Genomic DNA, 26727 nt, shown 5'->3' on the forward strand with positions numbered 1-26727 from the left:
TGAAAATGGATCTTAAGATAATATGTACATCAAACACAAATAATTGTATATGATCACATCTTGTACATGATTATAAAATAAAATATTTTGAATATGCCATTTTTGTTATACCTTTCCATTGATATACTATTAATTTTACTCTTAGGCTGTGATTTGCGACATAGGAAAAGCGTAATTGAGCAGAATAAAGTAAAAACCGCATGTTGTACATCATTCATATCAAATATACCAATTTGCGGTTTTCAACACAAAAAATAAATAAAAAAGATTTGTGGATTTGTAGGTGTAATATTACACAGGACCGCACATCAACATCTCAACCTACTTTTATCCAGCGGTTTTAGTAAAAATCCGCTACAGTAATTGACCATTGGACAAAACCTTTTTATTTTTTTTGTTTACTAAAACTTGTTATGTGTATATATCTTTCCAAATATCACATATACAAATAAATAGGTTATGTATTTCATTATTAGTCCTTTTATATTTTATTATAATAAAAGTTTGTGTACAAAGCCAACTTAGTTATATTTTTTTATTTTTAAATAATATTTACAAATCTGGTTACTAATTTATTAATAGAAATATTATTCTAAGAGATCAAATATATAGATATATATAAGATATATTTATATATATCTTTTTGTAAATAGCACAAAAGTTGTGTTAAAAAAAACAGCACAAATGTTAATAAATTATAAATAATGTTTTTAGTTTTGCATAAAATATATCTACATAATAGTTTAAACAATTTTTAGTATTTAAGGTTTGAAATATTTTTTCATTAACACAAAACAATTAATAATTTACAATTATAATAATTATTTATTATTTTGTACCGTTTATTCTAAAACCGCAATTTTGTTTTTACCAATCAAACATTATTCTGTACCGCTTATTTTGTACAAACCGCACTTGTCCCACAAATATATCCCTCTCGCACGTACCGCAATTGAACCGTACCGCACTATAATACCGCTTTTCCCGCACAACCAAAATCGCGGTTACCATTCGGACCCTTAGTTCAAAGTATTTGCAATTGTGAAACTGATGCAAAGTCCTAAGTGATAATTTATGGTTGAAAAATATATAAATTTTAGAGTGATTTGTTTTGTTTGTTTGGTCGGTTACTTCCACAGTTCCGCTAGATGATTGGAACTTTGATGTTGTTTATTTCGGCAAGATTTCTCAGCATTCTATGTCGGATCCTACGTCTTTTCCTTTCTACTACAACGCCCATGTCTCATATATGGTGTGCAGACCTCCAGTTTAGCCATAGGATTCTCTGCCATCTACCTCATCCTCTCCTACGTTGGGTACGTTGAAGCTCTCGTATCTTGGGTCAAGTCCTTCATGGGACTTTGATCTGATCTCTTCCATCCTCTTTCTTTTTTAATGTTTAAGACTCAGTTAATAATAATGCTTTAAGACATTTTTTTTGTATAATCTGCTTAACCAAGGCTTTGATTTTATTGCCATCTTTCTTTTATCTTTTTTTTATGATACTATTATTGCTAGATCGAACCCCACCGCGGAACAATTATGAATAAATTGGTAGGAAAAATTCAAAACTTTGCAGACAAACGTCATCATTAACGAATATGCAATTGTGAGTGATTATAGATGTTCTTTTATTTAAATATGAGTCCACGATGCAGTTTTGTTTGTGATTAGTTATCTTAATCTACGTGCTTTACTCAAAACATCTTATATTTTGAAACGGAAAAAGTATAACACTCCACAATTGTCCCAGGACCCTCGCCATGAACAAACGTGCCTTAACCAACAGAGCCGATGACCATATTCGAATATCTAAAACTTTTATGTTTATAATAAGGCTTTACGTACAAAGAAGCAATAAGGCATGTCCAGGGACCAGGTAGATGGCAGAGAATAATTTATTTATTTTTTATTTTCCAGCGTTTTATTTTTCCCCTCTAATTTTGTTAATTATTATTTTCAGGTGTTATACTTTATACATTATCAATACAACTCAGAGATTGTCTGTACTGTACTGTATGCAGTATGTATATCTTGTTGGTCGTTTCAACTGTAACCAAAAAAATTTTAAAAAAAATTCCATTACTTTTTAACTTAATTTTGTTAATATCATAGAAAATTTTCCATTATTCATGTCTTAATTATTCGAATGTGAATTAAAATGCGTAACAACTCAAAAACATGTGAACAAATGTTAGTATAATAAACAACAAATTATCATCTTTAACTCATTTGCAAACCACTTTTGTGTTTCATTACTTTTTCAGGTTTTCACTATTTTACACACATTCTACAAATACAATAACTAAAGGAAAGTCTCTTCTCTTGAGTGGGCGTTGATCTTGAAGACTACTAGCATGTAAAGCCTCTTCTCTCTCATTCGTTGCTATTTCCATTCTTTAGCTCTTATACCACTTGAATTAAAACTTGTGTCCCTGTTGTTTACATACGGAAAGATTAGCACATGAGAGAATTGGTTCAATAAAAAGAACTAAGAGTCTAAGATCATACGCCAATAACTTACATATCACCTCCTTGGTCCTTCGTTCATGACTGTGTGTATATATATAGCTTCAATTATTGAATATAAAGCAGACCAGCTCAATCCGTTAGACTTATCCTTCTTAGTTTAAGGTCCAAATAAGCAAACACTTTTTGTATTTGTAAACCACAAAGGTTAATTTTTCAGCAAAAATGTATCAAAACAAAGCAATTTGGATCCATTTAAACAGAGAAACAAACTGAATTTCATAAGACACAAAATAAAGAGAATTTTATCCACAATGCTGATTTCATTTTTGCAGACTGATACTCTCAGATAAGCAAATAAATAACCTTTGGAGAAGAACTTCAACAAGATTGCACGAAAATGTGCTCTTGCCTCTGTTTTTAGGGCCGTAAGACCAAAGCTAATAATAAGCCTATAACCAGTTGCAACGAACTGCAGGAAACAGAACAGGTTGATCAAAGAAGTCTCTATCCAAGCAAAATATCAATTAAACTAATCCAAGAGAGATGAAGGACTTAAAATTTCTGTATGAGCTTACTTAGAATACCTGAGACTTTCATCCTTGCGATGATGATGACTTCTCTTTCTTTCAACTTTAAGATCAAGCAACTCTTTGTAACTATTTATACATATGCTACTTTGTCTTCACCATTATTCATCTCCTTCTCACTAGGAGTTTCTACCTTGGAAGCATCAGAAAGAATCCTTGTCGTTCCCTTTGGAAGCTGATCTTGTTCTTTTATATGGCTTACCCTCATGCTCGCTCTTGCTTGCGCTTCGAAAAAAATAAATTCCCTGAAGACAGCAATGGAAATGTCTCTATTGTTCACCTAATCATTCAATACAAACATAAAGCAAAGAGTTGATGTTCACTCTTAGATCTCACGTAGCTTAATAAAAAAAAAAGGTAAACCAATTCTAGTTCCTGAACAAGGCATCAGCTAATTCAATTGGAATCAATGTTCAGTTCAGTGTGTCTAACTAAAGCTTACAACATTTAAATAACAAACCAAAGCAGCCGATTCTAAATTCAGTTGTACATCTCTCTAACTTGCCTTGTTAGTTGATAGTTTTCACGAACATCGAGAGATTGAGAAATCATGGTAATAGGAAGGAGGTTAGAGACTAGTGACTCGAGCTTGGAGGTATCGTAAAGAGCGAGTCTCATTAGCATCTGATCGAGCATCCTCCAATTCACCGTCCGATTTGGAGACTAATAAGGAAGACGAAGATGAAGAACCCCTTCCATCGCTCTTCGGGTCGCCGGTAAACCCACAAACCCGCGATGGGCATGATCACCAAAACCGCAGACCAAACGGATCGAGTCCGCGAGACCCACTAACGTTTAGTCTTCAAAATAAGGCCCATAACTACCCCGCAATGTTACTTAACGGGCTTAAGGCCCAATTTAATTAAGAAATACATAAATCTGCATGCGAAATAAGAAAATCTGTTAGGATTTTGTTCGTGCAATCTCTAGTAAATCTTGTACAAGATTATAAAATAAAATCTTTTAAATATGCCAATTTTGTTATACCTTCTAATTGATTTACTATTAATTTTACTCTTGGTTCAAGGTATTTGCAATTGTGAAACTGATGCAAAAGTCCTAAATGATAATTTATGGTTGAAAAATATATTAATTTCAGAATTTTCTTGTTTTTTTGTTTTGGTCTGCAAGCTTTCCCCCATCTCCAACTTCTCCTGGTTCTTCATCCCCACCATTCTCTTGTATGTGGGATTCTATGTATTTTCCTTTCTTCTAGAACGCCCAGCACTCCTATACGGTGTGTAGACATTGAGTTTAGGCCTAGGATTCTCTGCGATCTTCATCATTATCTACTATCTTGGATTTGTTATAGTTATCATATCTTGGGTCAAGTCCTTCATCGGACTTTGATCTTATCTCCTCCATCTCTTTCTTTTTTAGCTTTGAATTTGTATTTTTTTTTCTCATAAAAATAATGTTAACATATTTTCTTACATCTATACCAACATAGATGCTTAGACCATGTTCAAAACTAATCGTATAATTAAAACTAAACTAATCAAAACAATCAACTAAGTACTTTAACAAAATCCATCATTCCACTAGGGAAACCTACGAAGGTTTCTCAATCATTTAAATAATTATTTTTTAAATTATTGTTTATTAATTTTCAAATTTAAATAAACAAATATAACAAAACAATTATTCAATTACTTATATTACATAAAAAAGAAAACAAAAATATTTTATACAATTTAGATATATTAAACATATATATTTGTTATATACTTTACTTGTAGATCAATCTATTTATTATAGACATATGTAGAAACTACTATTTCTATTTTTATTTTTAATATTTCAAAATTTTCAACTTTTTTGGTTTTGTAGATCAACTTTTTGGTTTTGTTGAGTCAACTGGTGACTAATTCGAAACGTTAGGATAAAAATCATGTTTGTTTTGTTTTTATTTTATGTTCCTAAGTATTATTAATAAGAGATTTGTGATTTCTTTTTTCTATTTAAATCTATACTAATAAAAAGTAGAAGCTATAAGATCCTAAGGCCGTCCACATATGATTTTAAACAACCAATAGAAATTTGACATATCACTTATTAACATTTTATACAATTTCCAGAATTTTCTATATTAAGAATTATTTTAAACAACCTATCATGATTTGACATGTCATTCATTAACATTTTTAAAGTTTACAGATGTTTTTAGAAAAAGGAAAATTTTAATTTATGGAAATAAAAAAAACTATGTACAATATCCCACATCGACTATAATTTTTTTAGACAATAGTTCAGAACCATTATAAATAAGTTTAATATGCTTTCAACAACGAATGAGCAGTAAAGCTTGATTTATCAGGCGTCCAAGTTTAAAAGTTTTATTCGGTTTGATCCGATTTTTATCTGATCAAATTAAAACTTTAAAAATTTTGAAAAAAAAAAATTATAATATTTAAAAATTTTAAAAGTTTAAATATTAGAAATATTGAAACTTTTAAAAGTTCTTAGCTTTTAAAATTTTTTTAAATATTATAAATTTTAAATTTTAACAATTACAAAACCTAGTGATAAATTAAAGGATTACCCTTTTGTGCTTCTAATTATGTGAAAAGCAAAAAGAATTAGAACAAATTTCCTTTGTCTTAAAAAGCCTAACGGTCATAAACTTTCCTTAAAGCCTTTTTTTTAAAGAAGTTTTGCATGATTTGAAAATTCTTCTTTAAAGCCTTTCTGCTTGAATGTGACAACATTAAGTCCAGTCAAAGGTCATTTTATCAACGACCTCTTTTTGACCAATTTTTGGAATGTACACAGGAAATTTCCTCAACAGAGAGAGACGTAGTAAAATCAAAGTCGTCCTCTAATCCAATAATATATATACGCACACAGAGAGACACCCACACATCAAACTAGAGTAGGTAATAATTAAAGACAGAAATAAAGACAAAATATGAGAGAAGGATCTCATGTTATTGTCTTGCCTTTCCCAGCACAAGGCCACATAACTCCAATGTCACAGTTCTGCAAACGCTTAGCCTCAAAAGGTCTTAAGATCACTCTTATCATCGTCTCCGACAAACCCTCTCCGCCATACAAAACAGAGCACGACTCAATCACTGTCATCCCCATCTCCAATGGTTTCCAAGAAGGCGAGGAACGATCACAAGACCTCGATGATTACATGGAAAGAGTACAAACCAGCATCAAAACCCGCTTACCAAAGTTGATAGAAGATATGAAACTGTCGGGAAATCCTCCTAGAGCCCTTGTGTACGACTCCACCATGCCATGGCTTCTTGATGTAGCTCATAGTTATGGTTTGAGGGGTGCCGTCTTTTTCACGCAGCCTTGGCTTGTCTCAACTATTTACTATCACGTAACTAAGGGCTCGTTCTCTGTACCGTCTACAAAGTATGGTCACTCTGCGTTAGCATCATTCCCTTCATTCCCGATGCTGAATATGAATGATTTGCCGTCTTTCCTCTGCGAATCGTCCTCTTACCCGAATATACTAAGGGTTGTGATCGATCAGCTCTCAAATATTGATCGAGTTGATATAGTTTTGTGCAACACTTTCGATAAATTGGAAGAAAAGGTACCAAAAATATACCCATTTATGTTTTTTATTTTTTAAGAAATTTTGTGATACTAATTGGCATAATTTTGTTCTTAAGACTTTTATTCTAACGTCCTTATATACATACATATGTGATTATAGTTAATTAATTATATTCTTTCGTCTTTGCTTTCAGTTGTTGAAGTGGGTCCAAAGCTTGTGGCCAGTTTTAAACATAGGACCAACTGTTCCATCAATGTACTTAGACAAGCGACTATCTGAAGACAAAAACTACGGATTCAGCCTCTTCGATGCAAATGTAGCTGAATGCGTCGAGTGGCTAAACTCGAAGCAGCCTAGTTCAGTTGTTTATGTATCACTTGGAAGCTTGGTGGTTTTAAAAGAAGATCAAATGATGGAACTCGTGGAGGGTCTCAAACAGAGTGGACGTTTCTTTTTGTGGGTTGTGAGAGACACAGAGAAAAAGAAACTTCCAAGAAACTATGTAGAAGAAACCGGTGAGAAAGGACTGATTGTAAGCTGGAGTCCTCAGCTTGACGTTCTTACACATGAATCGGTCGGTTGTTTCTTGACACATTGTGGATGGAACTCGATGTTAGAGGGATTGAGTTTTGGAGTTCCAATGATTGGTATGCCACATTGGGCAGATCAACCCACAAATGCTAAGTTCATGGAGGATGTGTGGAAAGTTGGAGTTAGGGTTAAAGCAGACGTTAATGGGTTCGTGAGAAGAGAAGAGATTGTGAGACGTGTGGGAGAAGTTATGGAAGGAGAGAAAGGGAAAGAGATTAGAAAGAATGCTGATAACTGGAAAATGCTGGCTAGAGAGGCTATATCTGAAGGAGGTAGCTCTGATAAGAGCATCAATGAGTTTGTTTCTATGTTTTGTTGAATTATTGAAATTAAGTAATTTTTTCTATTGCAAATTCATTCATTATATTGTGTTCAAGTATTAATACAACTCAGATTGTGTCGTTTCAACTATCTGTAACCAATTTTTTTTTTTAATAGAATTTTTTTCCATTATTCATGTCTTATTCCAATGTGAACTAAGGTCTGTGTTAGAAATGCGTGAAAGCCCAAAACCATGTGAACAAGTGTTATAATAAACCGAGTAGAGAAACAAAACATCATCATTAATTCATTCTCAAACCACATTTATGTTTACTTACTTTTCTCTATTTTACACACATTCTGCAAATACAATAATTAAATAATATGGTTTTTACATACAGAAAAATATATAAAATTTTGTTTGCATAAGTTCTAATAAGGGTTGAAAGGGACAAAATTAAAACACACTTCTTCTTTTTTTACCACAAGCAATTATTACGTAACATTTCTCCAGTGAGGCCAGAGAGAGACTTGATAACAATGATGACTTACGAAGAGGAAGAGGTAGGTACAGTCGAAGGGTTGAATGGTTTCTGCTCAGCGCAACTGAGCTCCTCGTTTGGCCCTGCGTCTTCTCTTCCAATACCCAAGAGGTCGAGGAAGTACAAGTAGTGTGAGACTATGTTGTTCATTGGGTCGATGTCACCTTGACCACATGTGTACTCTCCGTACAAGACATTCATGGTGCTGCCAAAAGTCGGGCCACGTTTGGACAAGGTATCGTTCTTTGTTGGTTTCCAGTTTCCTACGAGGATGTCGTGAGCCGAGGGCTGGTTTTTCTTGATTGGTGTCATCCATCTCCAGATTGCAGCTTGGAAGGCAAGTGTCGCGTTCTGCTCAATGTACTCAGGGTGGTTCAAGAGATCAGCTTTCAGGGCTTCTCCGGCTGCTCCATAGTTGAAGTTCCTTCATCAAATAAACACAGATTATATATACCTTAGCATCTGATGATCCTTGAAAATTTGAGTATGTAAGAATGCAATTTGTATGATTTCAAAGTTTTCATCTAGAGCTTTAAAGTAGAAGAAAATTTGTGTACCAGTAGATGGGTAAGGCACCACGTCCGTAGTATTCAGCTCCAGGGCTGCAAGGGTACTTGAATTTCCAGGACTCGTCACAGTATGATTGCATTGGGCTCATTTCCCTGTTATAGCACAGACCCCAAGCTAAAGGCCCTCCTGTTGCAACTCCGTAGCCACCTATAAAAGACATACACAGAAACACTCATCATGCTGATGCAAAGCTTCTTACAACATAGAAACCAGTAACAGCGACCTAGGGGATATCCATTTTCACGATTCCATATCTCGAGTGTGATCAAATTAATAAGATGGAAAAAAAGCTATGGAGCTTAGCTAAAATCATACATTATAACTATTCATACCAGCTTCACAAAATGGTTCAGTATTGGAAAGTTATTAAACTATAAATGCTTAAGAGACAGAGAAGTAAAAAGAAGAAAACTTACAGGACGTTTTGCTGGCGACATGACCGAGAAAGGCAGCCATTTCTTTCTGTCCCATAAGCTTTCCTCCAGTGGTACCAAAACCAAGAGGCTCATAGAGAGCAGCAGCAGTAATGAAGGACTGGTAGTCCCAGAAACCAACAGCGTGAGCAACGGGAGTGTTTCTCTTGGAAAAGAGTTGCTCAAACTGATAAACCTGAAAGTAATCTGAAATGGTCTGGTTACAGCAGTATTTGGACCACCAGGAGCATTCCCATCCTTGGGTGCACACCTTCTCTCCCCTAACTTTCTTCACTTTAATGGTTTTGTCCTCTCCATTTGCAACCAAGGCTAGGAATGACACAGCCAGCAGAACTAGAATCACAATGGAACCACTCCGGATTGTCACCATAGCTTACAACTATGGAGCAAATACTAGCAAACAAAGCTGCAAAACATCAACAAAATAACAAATTTAGAAACCAGAATTTTTACTACTAGTAAGGAAATATTATTACTTCCTAAAAAAAAACCCTCATTAGTGGCAAAAACAGAAGACAAGTTACATACAATTCAGCGATCTAAGTTAAAGTCAAAAGATCAAATCCGACAAGTCAAAACTCAAAAGCTGATTAGAAGAATCAACAAAGGAAGAATTAAATTGAGTCAGCAAAACCAAAAATATGAAGTTCTCTAGTAAAACAAAAACACAAAACCCAATATTAGCTGTTAGATTGAACGATATCATACCCAAATTGGAGACACTGATGTATCTATAAGATAAAATAAAAATCTATAATTTGTCGTGAAGACTTCAAAAAGTGAATGTAGATCAGAGATTGTGACCAAAAACCTGCTTACCCTTCAATGTAGATCAGCTACAGATCCAGAGAGAGAGATAATCGAGAAAACTAGCTGTGATGATGATTCAACCGACAAAAACTTAACTCTTTTGCTTCGTTGCTGAGAAAATAAGAGATTCTCGCTCGGGAAAGAGAGAGGAAGAAGAAGAAGAAACACTAAACTAAAGCGGGTGACGGATCAGCAGTCTCTATCAACCGTTCGATCATAGAAGAATCAACGGTAGATATCGCGTTTGGTGTGAAGTATGTGTCGGTTTGAGAGGACAGGCTGGTTCTAGTTGTGGGCCCTACTTTACTGAAGTGGAGCCTTCCACCGACAGCCGCGCGCTCTCCAGCTGACTTGAGCTTAACCAACCGGTTTAATTCGATTTTCGACCAAACTTAGATTTTCCGGTTTATGTTATGGCCCAATGGGCTTTTTAGTAAGGCCTCTCTGTAAACTACTATATGCTAAACCAACAACAAATCGAGACAAAATTTGCCGCAGTTTCCTCTCTCGTCTCTCCTTCTCTCTCCTCCTCACGCCACACTTTCTCATTCTCTCTCTCTCGTTCGTTGTTCTGCAACAGTTAACAATGGCGTCAGGTTCGAAGCAGAACCCTTCTTCTTCAAAACCCCCAAGGCATCCATCTCCCATCACTGCCTCAATTCCCTCTAAATTCGGTGTACCAGAAGAATCCCAATCTCGAAACCCTAATAATAACCCGTCGAGCTCGCCGATTTCGATGGCGGTAGAGGATCAGATCCTGGGACGTTCCACTCACCTCACCCGCCCCGAGCTTCTCCGACGCAGATCGCACAATTTAAAGCAGCTCGCCAGGTGCTATAGAGACCATTACTGGGCTCTGATGGAGGATCTCAAGGCGCAACACAGATATTACAGCTGGAACTATGGTGTTAGTCCTTTCAAAGATGAGAATCATCAGCAAAACAAGAGACGTAAGGTAGAAGGAGGAAACACTGGGGGGGATGAAATTGAAGGTAGCGGAGACAATGATAATAACAACAGCAACGATGGCGTTAAAAGTGGTAACTGTGTGGCTTGTGGTAGTGGATGCAAATCCAAGGCTATGGCACTCACCAATTACTGTCAGCTTCATATTCTCATGGATAAAAAACAGAAGCTTTACACGTCTTGTACTTACGTCAATAAGAGGTTCCTTCACGATCTCTTGCTTTTTTTTTGTGGTTGTTGTTTCGAATTAGGGAATAATAGGTGCTTCAATTAATGCTATTATGTTTTTGTAATAGTGTGAAATCTAGTTCTTTGAGACTGGTTTTGTTTGGTGGTGAGGGATTGAGACTATCTTGCATTGTTTCTTGTTTGCAATTGAATGGGCAAGAAGATAAAAGTTAGGATTTGCTGCATTATTATATCTTCAGGAAGTTCTTACTGTGATGGTCGTAGCTGTTATGGTAAATTGGTGGTATTAAAACATGGAGCAGTTGTCAGATGTTATGTTCTTTGTTATTTCATTTGTGTTTTTACATCCCTGGTTGGAATGAGCTTAAATTTTAGCATGCTTAAGTGCAACTAGTATGTGATGATTATATGGACAGCTCTATTCTAACTCTTGTGTGGGTAATATTGTTCATTGCAGAGCTCAGTCAAAAGCAATAACTTGTCCAAAACCAACACTTGCATCGACTGTTCCTGCCCTGTGTAACGTGCACTTCCAGAAAGCACAAAAGGATGTTGCTCGTGCTTTGAAGGATGCTGGTCATAATGTTTCTTCAGCAAGCAGGCCTCCCCCGAAACTCCATGACATAGTAGCCGCATTTGTGCATCATATTCAAACAAAAAGAAAAGATCCACGAAAAGAGGCCAAATTGAAAAGCTTAGTGAAAGAAGAAATTACAAGCTAAATCAAACAGTTTGAGTAAACAGAAGCTGTTTGTTTCCACAATTGTGCAAAAAGGAAGGTAAGATACCTGGCTGCTTTCTATATGTGAAAAAGAAAGGTAGCTGATCCTGTTTGACTATCCATAGATAGGGTAGTCATCTATGCCTGGTAGTGAAGAAAGTCTTTTTTTTATATAGGTGTAGTTGATCTTGGTCAAACAGAATGTAAATGTATTATAGAGTGTTCTTTTTTTAAGTTAAGCTTATCAAAGTGAAAATGCTTTTAGAATGACTAGCTTCTAAGAGGCGGTTTTCGTTCTATGTTTCGTAAATGGATCTAATATCCAATAAACTGAGTAGACTTAGATTCCAACATACAACAGGTTGTGTGCCTTTGGTTTTTGTCTATTGTTATTTTGATGAATGTGGATTACCTAGACTTGAACCCAATACTTTTTTTTGTTAAGCATTGAAGCAAGCCACGTTTATAATATATAGGTTTGTAATCTCTAATTTAAGCAGTTTATGTATATATAGGTTCGTAATGACATTGACCATTTGACCGACCTTGCTTCTGCAATGACATTGACAGATTGAGCTGTGAGCGCCTTTACAAGGGGCTTCAGTCAAGCGGGGAGCAACATTGACTCAGGTGGTTTAGTTAAGTCATCTAGATGGAAATGAGGATATCTTTGGATATCATCAGGCACTATGATAGTACCAGTATCTAGGTCTATAGTAGAATTCACAAGTCCTAACAGTGTGTTCCTGTGACAAACTTGATTCAGACATGGTTATAGCAGTTGACACTCGATGTTTTTGAGCTACTGGTAGCTTTCATGGCTATGTGAAAAAACGATGTTCTGTGTGTTGTTCGCTGCTACTCGATCTAAATCAATTTGTTTGTTTTTGCAGTCTTCTCTGAATTTAAGACTTGATTTATTGCAAAACTCCTTTGTTTCCAATTTTTGTGAGTAAGGCGTACTTTGAATAAATCAAGTTTAGAGCAAAACTTATAAGTACATTTTAGAGCAATGGGTAGCTACATGTGACGACTTCAATGTTCAGAATTTCATAAATCAGGCGACTTTGTAATTTGAAAAGCTAAATCAGCATAACATCTCCAATACTCTTTTTCTTTTCTTCCTTCCATTGGATTCTTCATAAACGATTCAGTAGCATGGCCAAATTAGGAAATAAGCCACAATAGTGTAAGCTTCTTCAACAAACATTCACAAAAATGGAACGAGTCAAGACTGTCAGCGGACAGCAGTAATGTCAGTGCCTTCATAAAGAGGGTTACAGATCTAGCTACCAAGTTAAGACTACTGTAGTTACCTCCGCAAGTAGAGGTCCATATAAACAGTTAGTGACAGCTCTCATGTAAGACAAGTCTGCACAAGGACAACAATCTAGCTTCCATATCTCACATGCAATAAGCTTTACATGACGACAATAATCATATTGCATTACACTTAGTTAAACAGGCACAGTTAGATTGGTTACCTCTGCAGAAACATGGCCAGTCGAAGTTAGGTGAAAGGCTCTCACTAGCCAACTACTGCATAAGGAGAAGAATCCAGCAATAAAGAAGTCAGATGTTAGTTAAGCTGTAGACGATGCTGAGACCAGCAGAGTGAAAATTAGAAAGAATTTGATACTTTTTATTCATGAATACCACCTTTTATTTTCCGTTCATAAATCATTAGACTACTAAACATACATATGGAAATTAAAGTCAAAATCATTGTCGGTGTTGGGTTAAATTTCAGACCTTCGAATTCTGAGATCTCTCCTCCTTTAGCTAACAATGGCTGACAAAATATTGTTCAGGTAAGAACATCTTCACACCCAAGAATTTTCTGATTCATTCTTCAGCTGCACAATTGGACAGTACATGCAACGGCTTGTGCCCAGTATTTGAGCCTTGCTTTCACATCATCCGGATTATCACCTAAAACCACAACAAACAAAAATTGAAAAACAGATCAGACTTTGTTGTTTAACACTAGCACTAAGCAACAAATCAAATCAAAGATAGATCACTCAAGGATGAGATATATATTTTACCAGGGCTAGAGATCTTCCAATTGGCAATCGGAGCAGGGGAGGTGACCGGAGAATCGTCTGCGGAAGAATGATCCGGTGAGCGATGCTTATCGTCTAAGAACTTCTGGCTCATGGAATAGCAAAGCTCTAAAGCAGGCAAAGTGTTGCAGAGCTCAGGGATCTCGTCGTAGCTGAAACCAAAACCTAGATCTAAACAACCTTTGAGATCTTCGAGATCGTCATCCGTCAAACTCTTGGATCTCGTCAGATCGTCTTTTTGATCATCGTCCGTGGAGAAAGCAGAAGAAGAAGCACTAGTCTCGACGTAACCTTCGAGCAACACCTGGCTCTTCTTCCTCTCCAGCTTCTTCACACTACCTTCGCCGGAGACTCTCGATCTGCGGCTAGAGATCTCTAACCAGGCTTCATTGATCCCAGATTCGTCGGCGGCGGATTCGAAGGTATTGTCAGAGTATAGCCATGGATATGATGATTTGCAGCGACCACAATCCATCACTCACTCACTCTTCCTTCTTCTTCTCTCACTCACTCTTCCTTCTTCTTCTTCTTCTTCCCTCAATTTCTCAGTTTTCTTATACAGTAGTATGTGTGAACGGGAGAAAAACGTATGAGTCGATTTGTTTACTTATAATAGCCGCGGATGTATCATGATTGATGGTGATGATGGTGATGGTGATGGTGATGGGTGGCATCTTCTCGCGTGACTAATTAATGGTCTTTTTAAAATATGTGGGCCTCGATAATTAGAGCGTAATTGTCAAATATGGCAATAATGAATATTAAAAATTAATTAAACGACTAAATGGTAAAATATGATTCATCAAAAAATCTTGGTATTTTTTTTTTTAGATGTGATAATATAAAACTTTTTATGATTTTTTTTTTTTTGGTAATACATACGTGCCCCTCTTATTTATGATGAAGATGTATATGTTATTAATGTGCAGATAAGAAGATATACCAAGCATAACTGTCATCATCTATTCTACAGTAGATGATGAAGCCTTTTTTTGTGGATGTGAGAAAACAGCACTGTCATTGTAAAACACAGTTGGTGTTCTTGCTGCTGAGGGAGAACGAACGTGGCGAGTGAGGAGTGGAGAGATGGTAATTGGAAAGGGTGAAAACGGGCCAACGAACCCCGACGTTACGTTGTCGCTCCAATCATTTTAAGTGGGCGGAGAAATTTACAACGTCACAATCCATTATTGTTGAGCTCTCCTCTCTCTCAATTATTAGTATATATGGTCACCATGAAAGCCTTCGCCGATTGGATAGAAACGACCCCATTTTTTCTACATTTATTTCCCTTTTCCATGCATATTTAATTATTTATTAGTGATTTATTTTTTTACAAGTTACAACTTACAACTGAAATCATTTTTTCATATATCATTTGCAATTGAAGAAATATTGCATTTTCTTCTCTCTTGTTTAAGTTAAAAGCTCATCCTACTCGTATATTTTTTATATCGGGTGCTTGGTATATCAACCATTATTCGTATTGGGAATCACCAATTGTTTGAGCATACACAATGGACATCTTTTGGTGAGTGTCCAAAAAAATAAAAAAAATAAAAAAAAATAATAGAAAAATGAGGAAAGAGAGAGACATTCTGTCTCTGCCCACACTTCTACAGATCCTCTAAAATCTCTCTCTCACTACTTGTCATAAGTTGATTGGTTAATTTTTGAAAAACAAACAAAATTTAAATTAAATAGTATTATTATATCTAAAATATTTTTGGAGAACCTATTTTCACAGGATGACCAATGTGTGTGCTCTTAAGGTGCTGGTTTTGTTAAGGTTTTATTTTCTTTCTAAAAAGCGAATAATTGACTTTGCACTAGTGGTGCGAGGCTGCGAGCCACCACGGGAACACTCGTGGGAACCACATGATCTAACTCTTTCCGCTTTTTTTATCCCTTTAGCCCCTAAAAAGTTACACACGTCACTTTTGCGACAACTAACAAATACTACTATAAAAAAATCATAAAGACACAACACACTATAAACAAACAAATACAACGTACTAATCAACATGGAGAGACCAGTAGCCCTTAGTCCTACGAACTACTAAACTATTTGATTTTTCTACCCTATTTAGTTGTAGATTCCGTGATGCGTAAATCATCAGCTCCATCACTCTCTATGTTCTTAACAATTTAAAAATAGGATTTAATGGAACAGTGGTTTTGGATTAGTGGAGATGGATCTTGTGCAAGATCTGTTTTAGGCCTGATTTAAGATCTGTTTTAGGCCTGATCTTCTGTTCACGTGGCATCACCAGAATAGGTGAGAATTTTGCAAGAGAAATAAAATAATGTTTGTGTGTTTTTTGGTAGGAATAATGTTTGTGTGTTTTTATTAATAAGGTTTTTAAACTTTGTATTAATTAAATAAAATGTTTGTGTGTTTTTATTAATTAATATGTTTGTTTTTTTTGTGTTTTTCATTTATATCTTTCATGTTATTTTCTTTCATAATAATTTGGAATTGTATTTTGTGTTGGTTTTTATTTCCTACTCAATTTTAATATAAATGTTATTTTTAAAAGTTTTTAAAATTGTAATAGGTTTTAGATTATTATATTATTAAATCTTATAATTTTAAACATGTTTTCCTAGTAACTAACTTTTTAAACAAAAGATCTAAACTAAAGATCTTAAATTATTTTAGTAATATTTTTACTCTAAGAATATCTAAACAGTCCTCCCAATATAGATGCCCTATGGATGATGATCTGTCCAAGGCCAACGACTCAGTTTGAGAGTTATAATGCTGGAGTTGACGTAAACTTATTATATATTGCCATACGAACTCAAATTTGGTTTAATTGATATTCTCGCTGCAGGGAGACTCTTTCTTTCTTAGAAGGAAATTAATGGCTTTGTTAAAAGTTTTTTTTTGTTTTTCTTTCTAAAAGCGAATAATTGATTTTTGCACTCGCGGTGCGAGGCTGCGAGCCACCACGGGAACAGTCGTGGGAACCACATGATCTAACGCTTTGGGCTTTTTTAGCCCTTAGCCCCTAAAAAGTTACACACGTCACTTTTGCGACAACTAACACATACTATAAAATAAAACAAAATCATAAAGACACAATAAACAAATACGATTATGACTTACAAACAATAGGTGGAGTTTATGTTATAATCTACATGGAGTGACCAGTAGGCAGTAGCCTTTAGTCCGACGATCTACAAATCTATTTGATTTTTCTACCCCATTTAGTCGTAGATTCCGTGATGCGTAATGGATGCTGATCTGTCCAACGACTCAGCTTGAGAGTTGAAATGTTGGAGTTGACGTCAACTTATTATATATTGTCTATCATACGAACTCAATTTTGTTTTAATTGATACCTAGTTTCCTTGATTTTTCCTTTTCCTTTTCTTTCATCCCCTCTTCGTAATCTCACTGCAGGGAGACTCTTACTTAGAAGGAAATTAACGGAAAACTTACAATATTCCCCAATTGCATACGTTGTCAAAATACTGTATATATGTGTCTGACTTTTCCAATATTTTTTAATCGTATATGTTTCTTTTTTCTCACATATATATTTTAGATCAAAATCCAAATTAGTCGTCTTGAAAATTATAAATATAGAATCTTCGTAGTTATGATATAGTAATAAATAATTAAAAGCGGTGGGAATTTCACATTGTGATCTCTAGTGATAATTGACATGGCCAATGTGACTATAAATTAAATTAAACTGTGTTTACTATGTTAAAGCGTATACGTATTAGCTGATGTGGAAAAAGAACAAATCAACGATCAGTACTACTAATAAAGCGAGCAGTTCGACATAAAATTTAACCAATATACAGTACCTACGAAATGAATTAAATTATATGTCGTTACATCTCTTATCAGATCTCATTGTTTGAAAAAGTATCCAAATGTCTTCCTTATTTGTGAATAAATGTGGCTTCTCATCTGAATGTGACTAAAAAGACATCATCAGAATCTAACAGATAGGGGATTATAAGATGGCTTGTCACAAAAGCAAAAGGGAAATTGCTAACCCTTTTCTCACATCTGTACTATTAAAACGTCAAAGACATGGTCTTCCTCTTTAGTTGAATTTTATAATAAGGTGAAAACGTCGTGAATACTTCTCTTCTCTCATTGTGTATTATCTCGTATGGGTAAATATTCCGTGGTTAAAAGTCTGGGTGAGCTCGAAATCCGATCGGAGCCGGAGGCAGGTGATTCGTACGTCGACGCAGCTTTAGAAGATGGTGGTCAGACGACCGAAGAAACATCATCAGTCCAACGTCGTTATGCAACTGTTCTGACAGATGAAGATATTCGAGAGCTTATGAAAATTGACATTCAGAGAGTTTCAGAGTTTACTTCCCTCTCCAAAGCCGAAGCCACACTTGTGCTTTCTCACTTGAGCTGGTAATTTTTTTTTATTACGTCCTAATATTTGCTCTAAGATTTGTTTTATTCTACAAGCAATCCTTTTCTTGATCTCTCTGTTTTTTTTAATCTACTTAGGGATGTTAATGATATTTGTGAACAATGGTCTGTTGATGCCAAAAGGATTAGAGAAACCGTCGGCTTATTGGAACTTGATCCACCTTCTGATGACGATGAAGTAATTAATAAGCCTTGAATTTAAGTGTTTCTATTATGTATACTTAGTTAACTCAAGATCCCTTAATGTTGGTATAGTTTGTTTTTGGAGTCTGTGGCCATTCACCACCCCCACATGAGAACTTTGCATCGGCCTCTTGTGGCCATCGTATATGCACTCTCTGCTGGACAAGTATGTAGAAATAAACACGTCGTTCGAATCAAATTATTTTTCTTATTCCTAATCGACCACCTGATTTATATCGATATGACATGTAATTTATAGGCCATATCAACGAAATAATCAATGAAAATCTAGCTGCTGAATGGAATCTTACGCTGAAATGCCCTGTTCCTGTTGGTCTCCACGCTTCTTGTACTGCTTCTGTTGGTCAAGATATGATTGAGAGATTTGCTTCCGAGAAAGACAAGTACAAGTACAATCAACAGCTCCTTAGATCTTACGTTGACAGCAACAAAACGGTAATAAAGAAAACACCTTAGATAGATAATTAATAGAGATCACTATGAACTATATGCATGTGTTTCTTATAAAGGTTTTATTTTATCTTTTCTCTTTTTGGTATTAGATGAAATGGCATTTTATCCGGGGGTCTAGTTATGCGATTGATTTTGGTCCTGATTCTGAAAATTCCAGTGTCTCCTGTCTCCGTTTGCTTAGATTCTGTTGGAATGTGAGTTTTTTTGTTTTTGTACCTACCTTTAATCAGTTTGTTTTTCGTATCAAGTTTCTATGACTGTATACTGACTCTAAGCTTCAGTGCAAGGAGGACGCTCACAGTCCTCTGGACTGTACAACTGCTGCAAATTGGTTAGCAATACACGTTTCTGTGATAATGAAAAAGCGGAAGATTCGGTCTACTTCCCATTTATGAAACGGTTTAGTCTTGTTTGGATTTATGATTTTAGGATACAAGAAATTACGGTGCCTTGTCCCAAGTGTCAGCTACGGATCCAAAGAAATCAAGATTATTCTCTGAAGATGAAATGCTTACCCTGTAACTATGAGTTCTGTTGGTAATACACTTATTCTTCTATATTAATTCGTGTCTTGTGGTTAATTATTGTGAATTGTAATATGAAATTCTTTCATGAAATTGCTCTGCATGCAGGTACAGCCATGCCGACTGGATTGCGCATGGGGAAGACGATTTATACATTTGTGACTTCTATGCTGTCTCGGTACTTTATCTAATATTGAAGAGAGTCATGGTTTTGTATGATAGCAAATATAGTTCTTATTGATCTTTCATATACCATTTCTGATGTTTTGTAGAGTGATCAAATTGGGGAAATGGCAGAATCTGCTGCAGATAGTAGATACAAAGATTGTTATGAAAATTGGAAGAGTAATGAATCGGTATATATGCATTTATTTATCAAATTCAAATCCATTATTCATTTATCAAAAATATGCACTGATTTCTTTTGAGTTGGTTTTTGGGAAGTTGATGGTAAAAGCAGAAGCAAACTTGCAGAATCTAGACACTCTTGTAAGAGACTAAAGAGAGTTCTATGCTGTCTAATTATTGTTCTGTTTTTATCTCTGTAGATTAAAGTTGAATCAAGTGTTTCTTTTAAAAAATCCTTTTTTTTGCAGATTGAGAATCTAAGTAACACACAGTTACCAACCAAACCGCAGTTTAAGTTCATCCTAGAAGCCGGGCTTCAGGTTAGCAAAAGTAACTCTAGTTCGAGAAACCTATGTATATTGTTTTGGTCTCCGACATAACTTTGTTGATGCATACACGATACAGATAATAGAATGTACAAGGTTCCTCAAATGGACTTATGTTTATGGATATTACCTTGGAGAGGATGAGGTCGGGAAGCAAAACTTACTGAAGCAAATGCAAGGTCTGTAATTTCGGCCGTGTGCAAATGCAAACTGATCAGTTTGAAATGAAACTGATGCATTATAAGTAAGCTAATAATTTTCTTCGTCTGTCAGTGGATGTAAAGTCTCTTCTGGGCAAGCTCGATGACTGTGTAAAGACTGACCTACTGTCGTTACTTGACGCGGAGGGACCATCAGAGAGTTTCCATCTCTTCCGCATCAAGTTAACTCAACTAACTAGGTTTTACTCAATTTCTCTGCCCTCGTTGTGTTTTTTTTTTCTTGTATTTTAAGAATTGAAACCTAAAACTCAGTTCACTGTTTTTTTGCTTCGTAACAGCACAGCGCGAGCACACTGCGAGAATCTGGTAGGAGTCATAGAGAATGGCTTGGCTAGTGACTAGTGTTGTCTCTGCTTCAGAAAGGACGCTATATGTTGGCTAGTGATGATTTTGCTGATTTCCAGTTTATTTACTACACATAAATATTTGGGATTTGCAGTTCAGGCTGGAATTATGGATTTTTTTTCTTTTTCTTAAAGAGATTGTTGTTTTCGTATGTATATATATCAACTTGCTTGTATATATATCTAATGTTTAAAATAACTGTTGTAAAAAAAATTTGGAATTCACTGAATATAATAAAAACAGTGGGTGTGAGTCAAAAGGTAACACCATCTTATCATTGAAACATTAATGAAGGTTTGACTAACGCTGAAACTGGTTCGGCAATATCAACACAAAGTTGAAGGTTTATTTTTCTAGTAAAACAGGTGTAAGATAATTAGCCAAAATGAGTTTGGAGATCTTGAGGATGAAACTTTGTTTTTATCCCATCAAGTAACCTGCAATAAGTTTATCAATTTCATAATTGTCAATGGCCAGATTTTATACACACATGGACATAGAAGTTTTTTTGATAGTTACATCCAACGTCTTCTATGTAGGGAGGGGGGAGGGTGGTACCAACACACGCTTTGATGAACACATCTCAAAGCCGACCACAGATCCTGGCCTCAATTGCAACCCATATGAAATACTCGAACTCACAAAAAAGTCTTCATTTACTTGTCAATAACTTTAACTGATTTCTACACGAACGCAATTACGGTTCAGTTTTGGCTTCATAGACACCTCAAGGATTTCAAATCTCATTTGCTGTTTTGATGAAGTTTCGTTTTCACAAGTTGTATAGACAACAATTGACCTTCATTATCTTGCATAACAACATTGATTTTTTTCCTAGATTTACATTTAACTTGTAAAGATTTTTTTTCTTTACATTACAGACCTTGGATGACCTCACAAAAGAAAATGTCAATGTTGTTATATTTGTGGTAAAAAAAAAAAAGGGACAATGTTTTTTGTTTTGTTTTGTAAAGAATCAATTTCATAAATCATAAGTACTACTATTATAGACTTTTATTTTGATAAAAACAGAAAAAAATATGACTAAATTATGTTCAAAAAGAGATTACTAATAGAAATTTAACTTAATTTTTTCTTGTGGGTGGGTTGGGTACTAAATAGGCAAAGTAAAAAAAAAAAAAAACAACTAAAGCCAATAGTGGTAGAAGTCCATATATCTATCTCATCCTTTTAAGACTCCGATTTCTGAATCGCGAACCCAGCGAAGCGATCCGGAATCGAGCTCGACCAATTTCTCAGATTATAAAGAAAGATGTTTGCTTTTCCCTTGTTGTGATTCTCTCTCTTCCTATAAAGCAGCAATCTTTTTTTTTTTTAGTTTAGTTATTGGAAAAAACCCCAAACCCTACTTTGGTCCAGCGAGAAAGAAAAAAAAAAAAAAAAAGGAAGAGAGGGGGTTTGAGGAGGAGGGCGGCTGATCATATGGATTCAGAAGACGATATGCTAGATGCCCACGATATGTATTCGGGTGATGATGATTATTACAGCGGCGGGACCGATGACGACATCAACGATAGTGATGATGTTGATGCTTACAACGGCTTATTCGAGGAAACCGTGGACGATTCCGCCTTGATCGCCTCTGTTCGCTCTCAGGTGGGTTCCACCTTCTTCCTTACTTGTCTCTTCTTATCTTTGTGTCTTTCTTGCTTTCGCAGATATGGATGGTTTTTTGTTTGTTTGTTTAGGAAGATTGGTGTTCTTTGTTAAGCAATTGATGATTGATTGTTAAAGTTTGGATTTTTTTTTTGCTGTTTTGAGTACTTATTAATCCGTCGTCGGTTAGTTTTTACTGTGACCATTGACTTAGTGTTGTCGTAATGATGTTATGCTTCCAGATAAATTATGCTGTTCTCAAGGAAGGAGATATTCGTAGACATCAGAATGATGATATTGGACAAGTTTCCATGATCCTCTCTTTAAGCTATGTTGAAGCGAGCATTTTGCTTCTTCACTATCACTGGTAATTTCCCTTGACATATACTCTGTGCTTTTGTTATAAATCTTGCTGTTTCCTGTCTGTTTTTGATTAATATACGATATTGTTTATCCTCGAATTTGGTTCAAAACTACCTCTCTTCCTCGAATTTGTTTTTGATCTGCTTTATTAAATGGACTATATATGTTCTTTGTGAACATAATATTGATGTCCAAACTAGTGGGTTTTCTCTAGTTTCCTAATGCTCTGAGAAATGTGTCCTTTTAGGATTGTTAGTAAAGTTCATGATGAATGGTTTGCGGATGAGGAGAGAGTTCGGAGAACTGTTGGCATATTAGAGGGACCTGTTGTTCCAACACCTAATACCAGAGAAGTAATTCCTTTAATTTTCAACTCAGAATTGTTTTCTGTAATTATCGCTTGGTAAATCATGTTTCACTGACGCATGATTGGATGTTTAGCTTACATGTGGAATATGCTTCGAGTCCTACCCCCTTGAGGAAATTGTATCAGTTTCTTGTGGTCATCCTTTCTGCTCTACGTGTTGGACGGGTACGTTTTTTTTTTTTTTTTAAAGTTCTTTTTATCTCCCTTGTCTAAAGATGCTTCAGAAACAGGGACTGTTGAATTTTTGTTTTTTGGATTTATCTGAGTTTATATCTAGTTAGCATTTCGGTTACATAGTTTCAAATATATCTGCCTATGAATTTAACTGTTAAGCATTAGTTTCTTCCATGCCTGGAATGCGTGGATTTAAGTTGTATATACTGTTTTTTTTTTCCTGCTAAAACATCTCTTTTTCTGATACATTCCGTTTTCTACTGTGCACTTTTATAGGTTATATAAGTTCAACCATCAATGATGGGCCAGGATGTTTGATGCTAAAATGTCCGGACCCTTCTTGCCCTGCTGCTATTGGTCAAGATATGATCGATAAATTGGCTTCTAAGGAAGACAAGGAGAAGTATTATAGATACTTTCTTCGATCCTATGTTGAAGACAACAGAAAGGTAAGGCTTCCAAGATAACATATATCAGACTGCGTTTCTTTACGTAAGGAGCAGAGAGTACTTGATGCTCTTGCGAGTTCTCTCTATCTGTCTATGAAGTCATTGTTTATCTTCGTGCCTTTCCTATGATGCTTTAATTGACTTCAGTTTATAGGAAGCTTTTACTTCTCACTGCCGTGAAGTGGCTATTACAATTGTAAATAAAGCTACCTATTTAGTATATACTAGTACTGATAGAAGATCCTCTCTGCTCCCAGATTTACCTAATTTTTCCTATTCTTAATCTTGTATGGAATGGCTTCCAGTTTTTAATTGAATCAGATCACAGTTATCCCAACTTATTTCAATGCATTTGCTTTGAGCAAAAACTATAGTACTTTGTCACTTATATTTGTGTGTATGATATGGCGCTTGTCTAGTTTTAATGTTGCTCCTATTTGTTCTTTCTGCTGCAGATGAAGTGGTGTCCTGCCCCAGGATGTGAGCATGCAATTGATTTTTCTGCCGGGTCTGGAAGTTATGATGTTTTGTGCTTTTGTTCGCATAGCTTTTGCTGGAATGTAAGTACTTGGACTCAAAGCCCTCTTAATCTTCCTTCTTTTGATTATATAGTCATTTTGGAACTGTGATAAATCTGCAATTCCAGTGCACTGAAGAGGCTCACCGTCCTGTGGATTGTGGCACAGTTGCAAAATGGATACGAAAGAACAGCGCTGAATCTGAAAATATGAATTGGTATACGCTCCTTTTATTCATATTCATACTCCCTCATCTTCTGGTTATTACTACCATATACCTCGCTGAAGAAATATTTTTGGAAACTACTGTAGCTATGACATTTTTCATGCATTTTCCAACTCATTTTACATTTTTACTACTTGCTAATCTTATTTTGCCTCGTCATCCCAGGATACTTGCCAATTCAAAGCCTTGTCCAAAGTGTAAGCGGCCAATTGAAAAGAATCATGGCTGTATGCACATGACATGCACACCGCCTTGTAAATATGAGTTTTGTTGGTAATGCTTTGTCCCCATCTCTGAAGGCGTCTTAGTTTGGTTGTTACTCTTTCTCCGCAATGTTGGACTGCAAACTTGTTACTGTCATCTTAGGATTTAATCTTGTGATAGAAATGAAAGAGGTGCTAATGAGTATATCTTTGTTTGAATCTTTAGGCTTTGCCTTAACGCATGGACAGAGCACGGGGAAAGAACTGGTGGTTTTTATGCCTGCAACCGGTATGAGGCGGCTAAGCAAGAAGGATTGGTAAGACCTCGTACTTATTTGATCATCTGTGGTGGGTTTTTCTGCAATCATTTGAGCTGATGGTTGTCAATATTGTTTTGTTGATATCTATTAAACTTTTCCTGTTTTAGTATGATGAGGCTGAGAAGAGGCGAGAAATGGCAAAAAATTCGCTAGAGAGGTACACTCATTACTATGAACGCTGGGCAAGCAATCAACTGGTATGCTCAATTTCTATTCGATTTCTTATGTCATTTGTGTCTTTTCCATATTATATATATTTACTTTTTCGAGTGACTTGACAGTCGAGGCAAAAAGCTATGGGGGATCTGCAGAAAATGCAATCAGAGAAGGTAAGAATTACGAATCTTATTTTCAGTTATATACTTCTATCTTCTTGATCTTTTATCTACCGAATGATAGTTAATTCTTCTTTAGCTATTCCCATTGCTTTTATTTGTAACACCAAATTGTATCCAAACTAAGTAGAGACTGCATTGTTGTTACTTTGTGTTGTTTTGATTTGCATCTCTGGTGCTTAGATAGGATTTTGAGCGTAATGTTTTTGGCAGTTTCCCACATAGTCACATGCTGATGTCAAACTTTTCTCATCTTTCTGCTAGCTTGGGAAGCTTAGTGACATACAGTGCACACCAGAATCTCAGCTCAAGTTTATTCCAGAAGCGTGGCTCCAGGTAAACAGCTAAAATTTTCAGAGAAATAAGATTTATCTACAACATCTCTCTGAATGTTCCCTCATATATGTTATACTTTTGCAGATCATTGAATGCAGACGGGTACTGAAATGGACGTATGCATATGGATACTATCTATCAGATAATTCTAAGAAGCAATTTTTTGAGTATTTGCAAGGTCAGAACTCTCATCTGTAGATTTTCTGGAACAGTAAGTTGTGTCAGTGAACCCTTGAAGTTGAAGTTTCTCTTGTTGATCTGATCAGGGGAGGCTGAGTCAGGTTTGGAGAAGCTCCACCAATGCGTAGAGAAGGAATTAGAGGTGTTTCAAAATGCTGATGGCCCTACAAATGAGTTCAATCAATTCCGGACAAAATTAACTGGTCTAACCAGGTAATGGTCTTGTTTACATCTATCCAGCTGTTTAGTACAGAACAAGAGAAGACATCAGCTTTTCAGACAGATCAATATAGAATCCATGTGGACTTTAAAATGAGTCTATATAGTCGTTAGGTTATGCTATATTCGGATCGATTGTTGCATCTATAGTCAGATTATGTTGTAGAAATGTAGGTTTAGCTGAACTAGTTGAGACTTTGAACAACCATATGGAATGCTAACCCCAATGGCTTCTATCTGTATGAACAGCATAACAAAAACCTACTTTGAAAATCTGGTGAAAGCTCTGGAGAATGGTCTTGCTGATGTGGATGCACAAGCTGCTAGCAGCAAATCAACAAACTCTAAATCTTCTAGCAAGACAAAAGGCGGTGGAAAAGGTAAAGGAAGCTCCAAAAATGGCGGGTCCAGCAGAAACCCAGATGACAACTGAGATCTCCCAGGTTTCAGTTACGTCACGCAGTCTCTCGCTTGTGTGATGCCACCTCACTAAGGTCTAGATTTCTGGGAAGATTTGAGGTTTACAATACTTTTGAGTAGACTCTTCTTGAGGTTCTTGAGATTTAAGGCTGTTAAGGGACAAGCACGCACAAGTGAAATTGTCTCTCTCTGAATTAAGGGTTCATGATAGATTTTACTTGCCCTAAATATTGTATAGTATAAAAGAACTCTGCACATTGTTACTTTGGCTTTTGCCTTTTGCCCTGCTAGTGCAATGACTGCAAACCAAACTGAAGTCTCTTGTCTGAAAATTATTCTCGAGGTGAAGAGCAAATGGTACCTCCTTTGTGTTGTTACTTGTTTGTCTTTCTCACACCTACTATGATATTTACATTAATTGCCTGTAATATTGAAT

General features: G+C 35.7%; 6 protein-coding genes and 1 long non-coding RNA gene across 18 annotated transcripts; 4 read left to right on the forward strand and 3 right to left on the reverse strand.

Moving 5' to 3' along the window:
* Positions 1 to 2184: 2184 nt before the first annotated feature.
* Positions 2185 to 3846, reverse strand: LOC104739131 (uncharacterized). 3 transcript variants are annotated; one of them, XR_002035154.2, is made up of 4 exons: positions 3565 to 3846; positions 3048 to 3339; positions 2525 to 2941; positions 2185 to 2435 (listed from the first exon to the last, which is right to left on the reverse strand). It is a non-coding gene; the product is annotated as an uncharacterized LOC104739131 (long non-coding RNA). The 3 variants fall into 3 exon arrangements; XR_015580291.1 differs by having other exon boundaries at positions 3048 to 3304; positions 3565 to 3826; XR_015580290.1 differs by having other exon boundaries at positions 3057 to 3339; positions 3565 to 3826.
* Positions 3847 to 5921: 2075 nt separating this feature from the next.
* On the forward strand, positions 5922 to 7620 carry LOC104739132 (UDP-glycosyltransferase 74E2). Its single transcript, XM_010459388.2, has 2 exons — positions 5922 to 6612; positions 6770 to 7620. Exons 1-2 carry the CDS (start codon positions 5968 to 5970, stop codon positions 7484 to 7486), a joined length of 1362 nt encoding a protein of 453 aa, XP_010457690.2. The 5' UTR covers positions 5922 to 5967; the 3' UTR covers positions 7487 to 7620.
* An 89-nt stretch (positions 7621 to 7709) lies between these two features.
* On the reverse strand, positions 7710 to 10107 carry LOC104763749 (chitinase-like protein 1). 2 transcript variants are annotated; one of them, XM_010487122.2, is made up of 4 exons: positions 9794 to 10107; positions 8957 to 9380; positions 8528 to 8687; positions 7710 to 8394 (listed from the first exon to the last, which is right to left on the reverse strand). In XM_010487122.2, the coding sequence occupies exons 2-4, from the start codon at positions 9342 to 9344 to the stop codon at positions 7977 to 7979; spliced, it is 966 nt and encodes a 321-aa protein (XP_010485424.2). In that variant the 5' UTR covers positions 9345 to 9380; positions 9794 to 10107; the 3' UTR covers positions 7710 to 7976. The 2 variants fall into 2 exon arrangements, with proteins under 2 accessions (XP_010485424.2, XP_087341146.1); XM_087485020.1 differs by having other exon boundaries at positions 9786 to 10024.
* Positions 10108 to 10247: 140 nt separating this feature from the next.
* LOC104739133 (uncharacterized) lies at positions 10248 to 12552 on the forward strand. Of its 3 annotated transcripts, none has more exons than XM_010459392.3 (3): positions 10248 to 10951; positions 11397 to 11718; positions 12176 to 12552. In XM_010459392.3, the coding sequence occupies exons 1-2, from the start codon at positions 10371 to 10373 to the stop codon at positions 11659 to 11661; spliced, it is 846 nt and encodes a 281-aa protein (XP_010457694.2). In that variant the 5' UTR covers positions 10248 to 10370; the 3' UTR covers positions 11662 to 11718; positions 12176 to 12552. The 3 variants fall into 3 exon arrangements, with proteins under 3 accessions (XP_010457694.2, XP_010457691.2, XP_019091618.2); XM_010459389.3 differs by having other exon boundaries at positions 12231 to 12552; XM_019236073.2 differs by lacking the exons at positions 11397 to 11718; positions 12176 to 12552 and adding an exon at positions 11059 to 11216 and having other exon boundaries at positions 10259 to 10951.
* A 51-nt stretch (positions 12553 to 12603) lies between these two features.
* LOC104739135 (uncharacterized) lies at positions 12604 to 14444 on the reverse strand. 6 transcript variants are annotated; one of them, XR_759950.3, is made up of 5 exons: positions 13709 to 14435; positions 13413 to 13592; positions 13145 to 13199; positions 12977 to 13032; positions 12604 to 12857 (listed from the first exon to the last, which is right to left on the reverse strand). XR_759950.3 is itself a non-coding variant. In XM_010459394.3 (2 exons), the coding sequence occupies exons 1-2, from the start codon at positions 14199 to 14201 to the stop codon at positions 13513 to 13515; spliced, it is 573 nt and encodes a 190-aa protein (XP_010457696.1). In that variant the 5' UTR covers positions 14202 to 14395; the 3' UTR covers positions 13282 to 13512. The 6 variants fall into 6 exon arrangements, 1 of the variants encoding a protein (XP_010457696.1); XR_759947.3 differs by having other exon boundaries at positions 12604 to 12894; XR_759945.3 differs by having other exon boundaries at positions 12604 to 12894; positions 12977 to 13199; positions 13709 to 14444.
* A 3226-nt stretch (positions 14445 to 17670) lies between these two features.
* LOC104739136 (putative E3 ubiquitin-protein ligase ARI12) lies at positions 17671 to 20847 on the forward strand. Of its 2 annotated transcripts, XM_010459396.3 has the most exons (14): positions 17671 to 18122; positions 18222 to 18321; positions 18399 to 18492; positions 18586 to 18782; positions 18890 to 18994; positions 19082 to 19131; positions 19230 to 19337; positions 19433 to 19502; positions 19597 to 19680; positions 19769 to 19813; positions 19921 to 19992; positions 20078 to 20177; positions 20272 to 20398; positions 20498 to 20847. In XM_010459396.3, exons 1-14 carry the CDS (start codon positions 17863 to 17865, stop codon positions 20559 to 20561), a joined length of 1476 nt encoding a protein of 491 aa, XP_010457698.2. In that variant the 5' UTR covers positions 17671 to 17862; the 3' UTR covers positions 20562 to 20847. The 2 variants fall into 2 exon arrangements, with proteins under 2 accessions (XP_010457698.2, XP_010457699.2); XM_010459397.3 differs by lacking the exon at positions 19769 to 19813 and having other exon boundaries at positions 17738 to 18122.
* A 331-nt stretch (positions 20848 to 21178) lies between these two features.
* Positions 21179 to 26602, forward strand: LOC104739138 (putative E3 ubiquitin-protein ligase ARI5). Its single transcript, XM_087485021.1, has 15 exons — positions 21179 to 22181; positions 22424 to 22548; positions 22792 to 22897; positions 22986 to 23076; positions 23362 to 23534; positions 23990 to 24094; positions 24181 to 24269; positions 24444 to 24551; positions 24708 to 24798; positions 24909 to 24998; positions 25083 to 25130; positions 25401 to 25472; positions 25557 to 25650; positions 25739 to 25865; positions 26121 to 26602. The coding sequence occupies exons 1-15, from the start codon at positions 22008 to 22010 to the stop codon at positions 26302 to 26304; spliced, it is 1677 nt and encodes a 558-aa protein (XP_087341147.1). The 5' UTR covers positions 21179 to 22007; the 3' UTR covers positions 26305 to 26602.
* Positions 26603 to 26727: the final 125 nt, after the last annotated feature.

Source organism: Camelina sativa, chromosome 14 (assembly GCF_030686135.1).
Source record: "Camelina sativa cultivar CO46 ecotype springtype chromosome 14, ASM3068613v1".
NCBI classification, from domain to species: domain Eukaryota; kingdom Viridiplantae; phylum Streptophyta; class Magnoliopsida; order Brassicales; family Brassicaceae; genus Camelina; species Camelina sativa.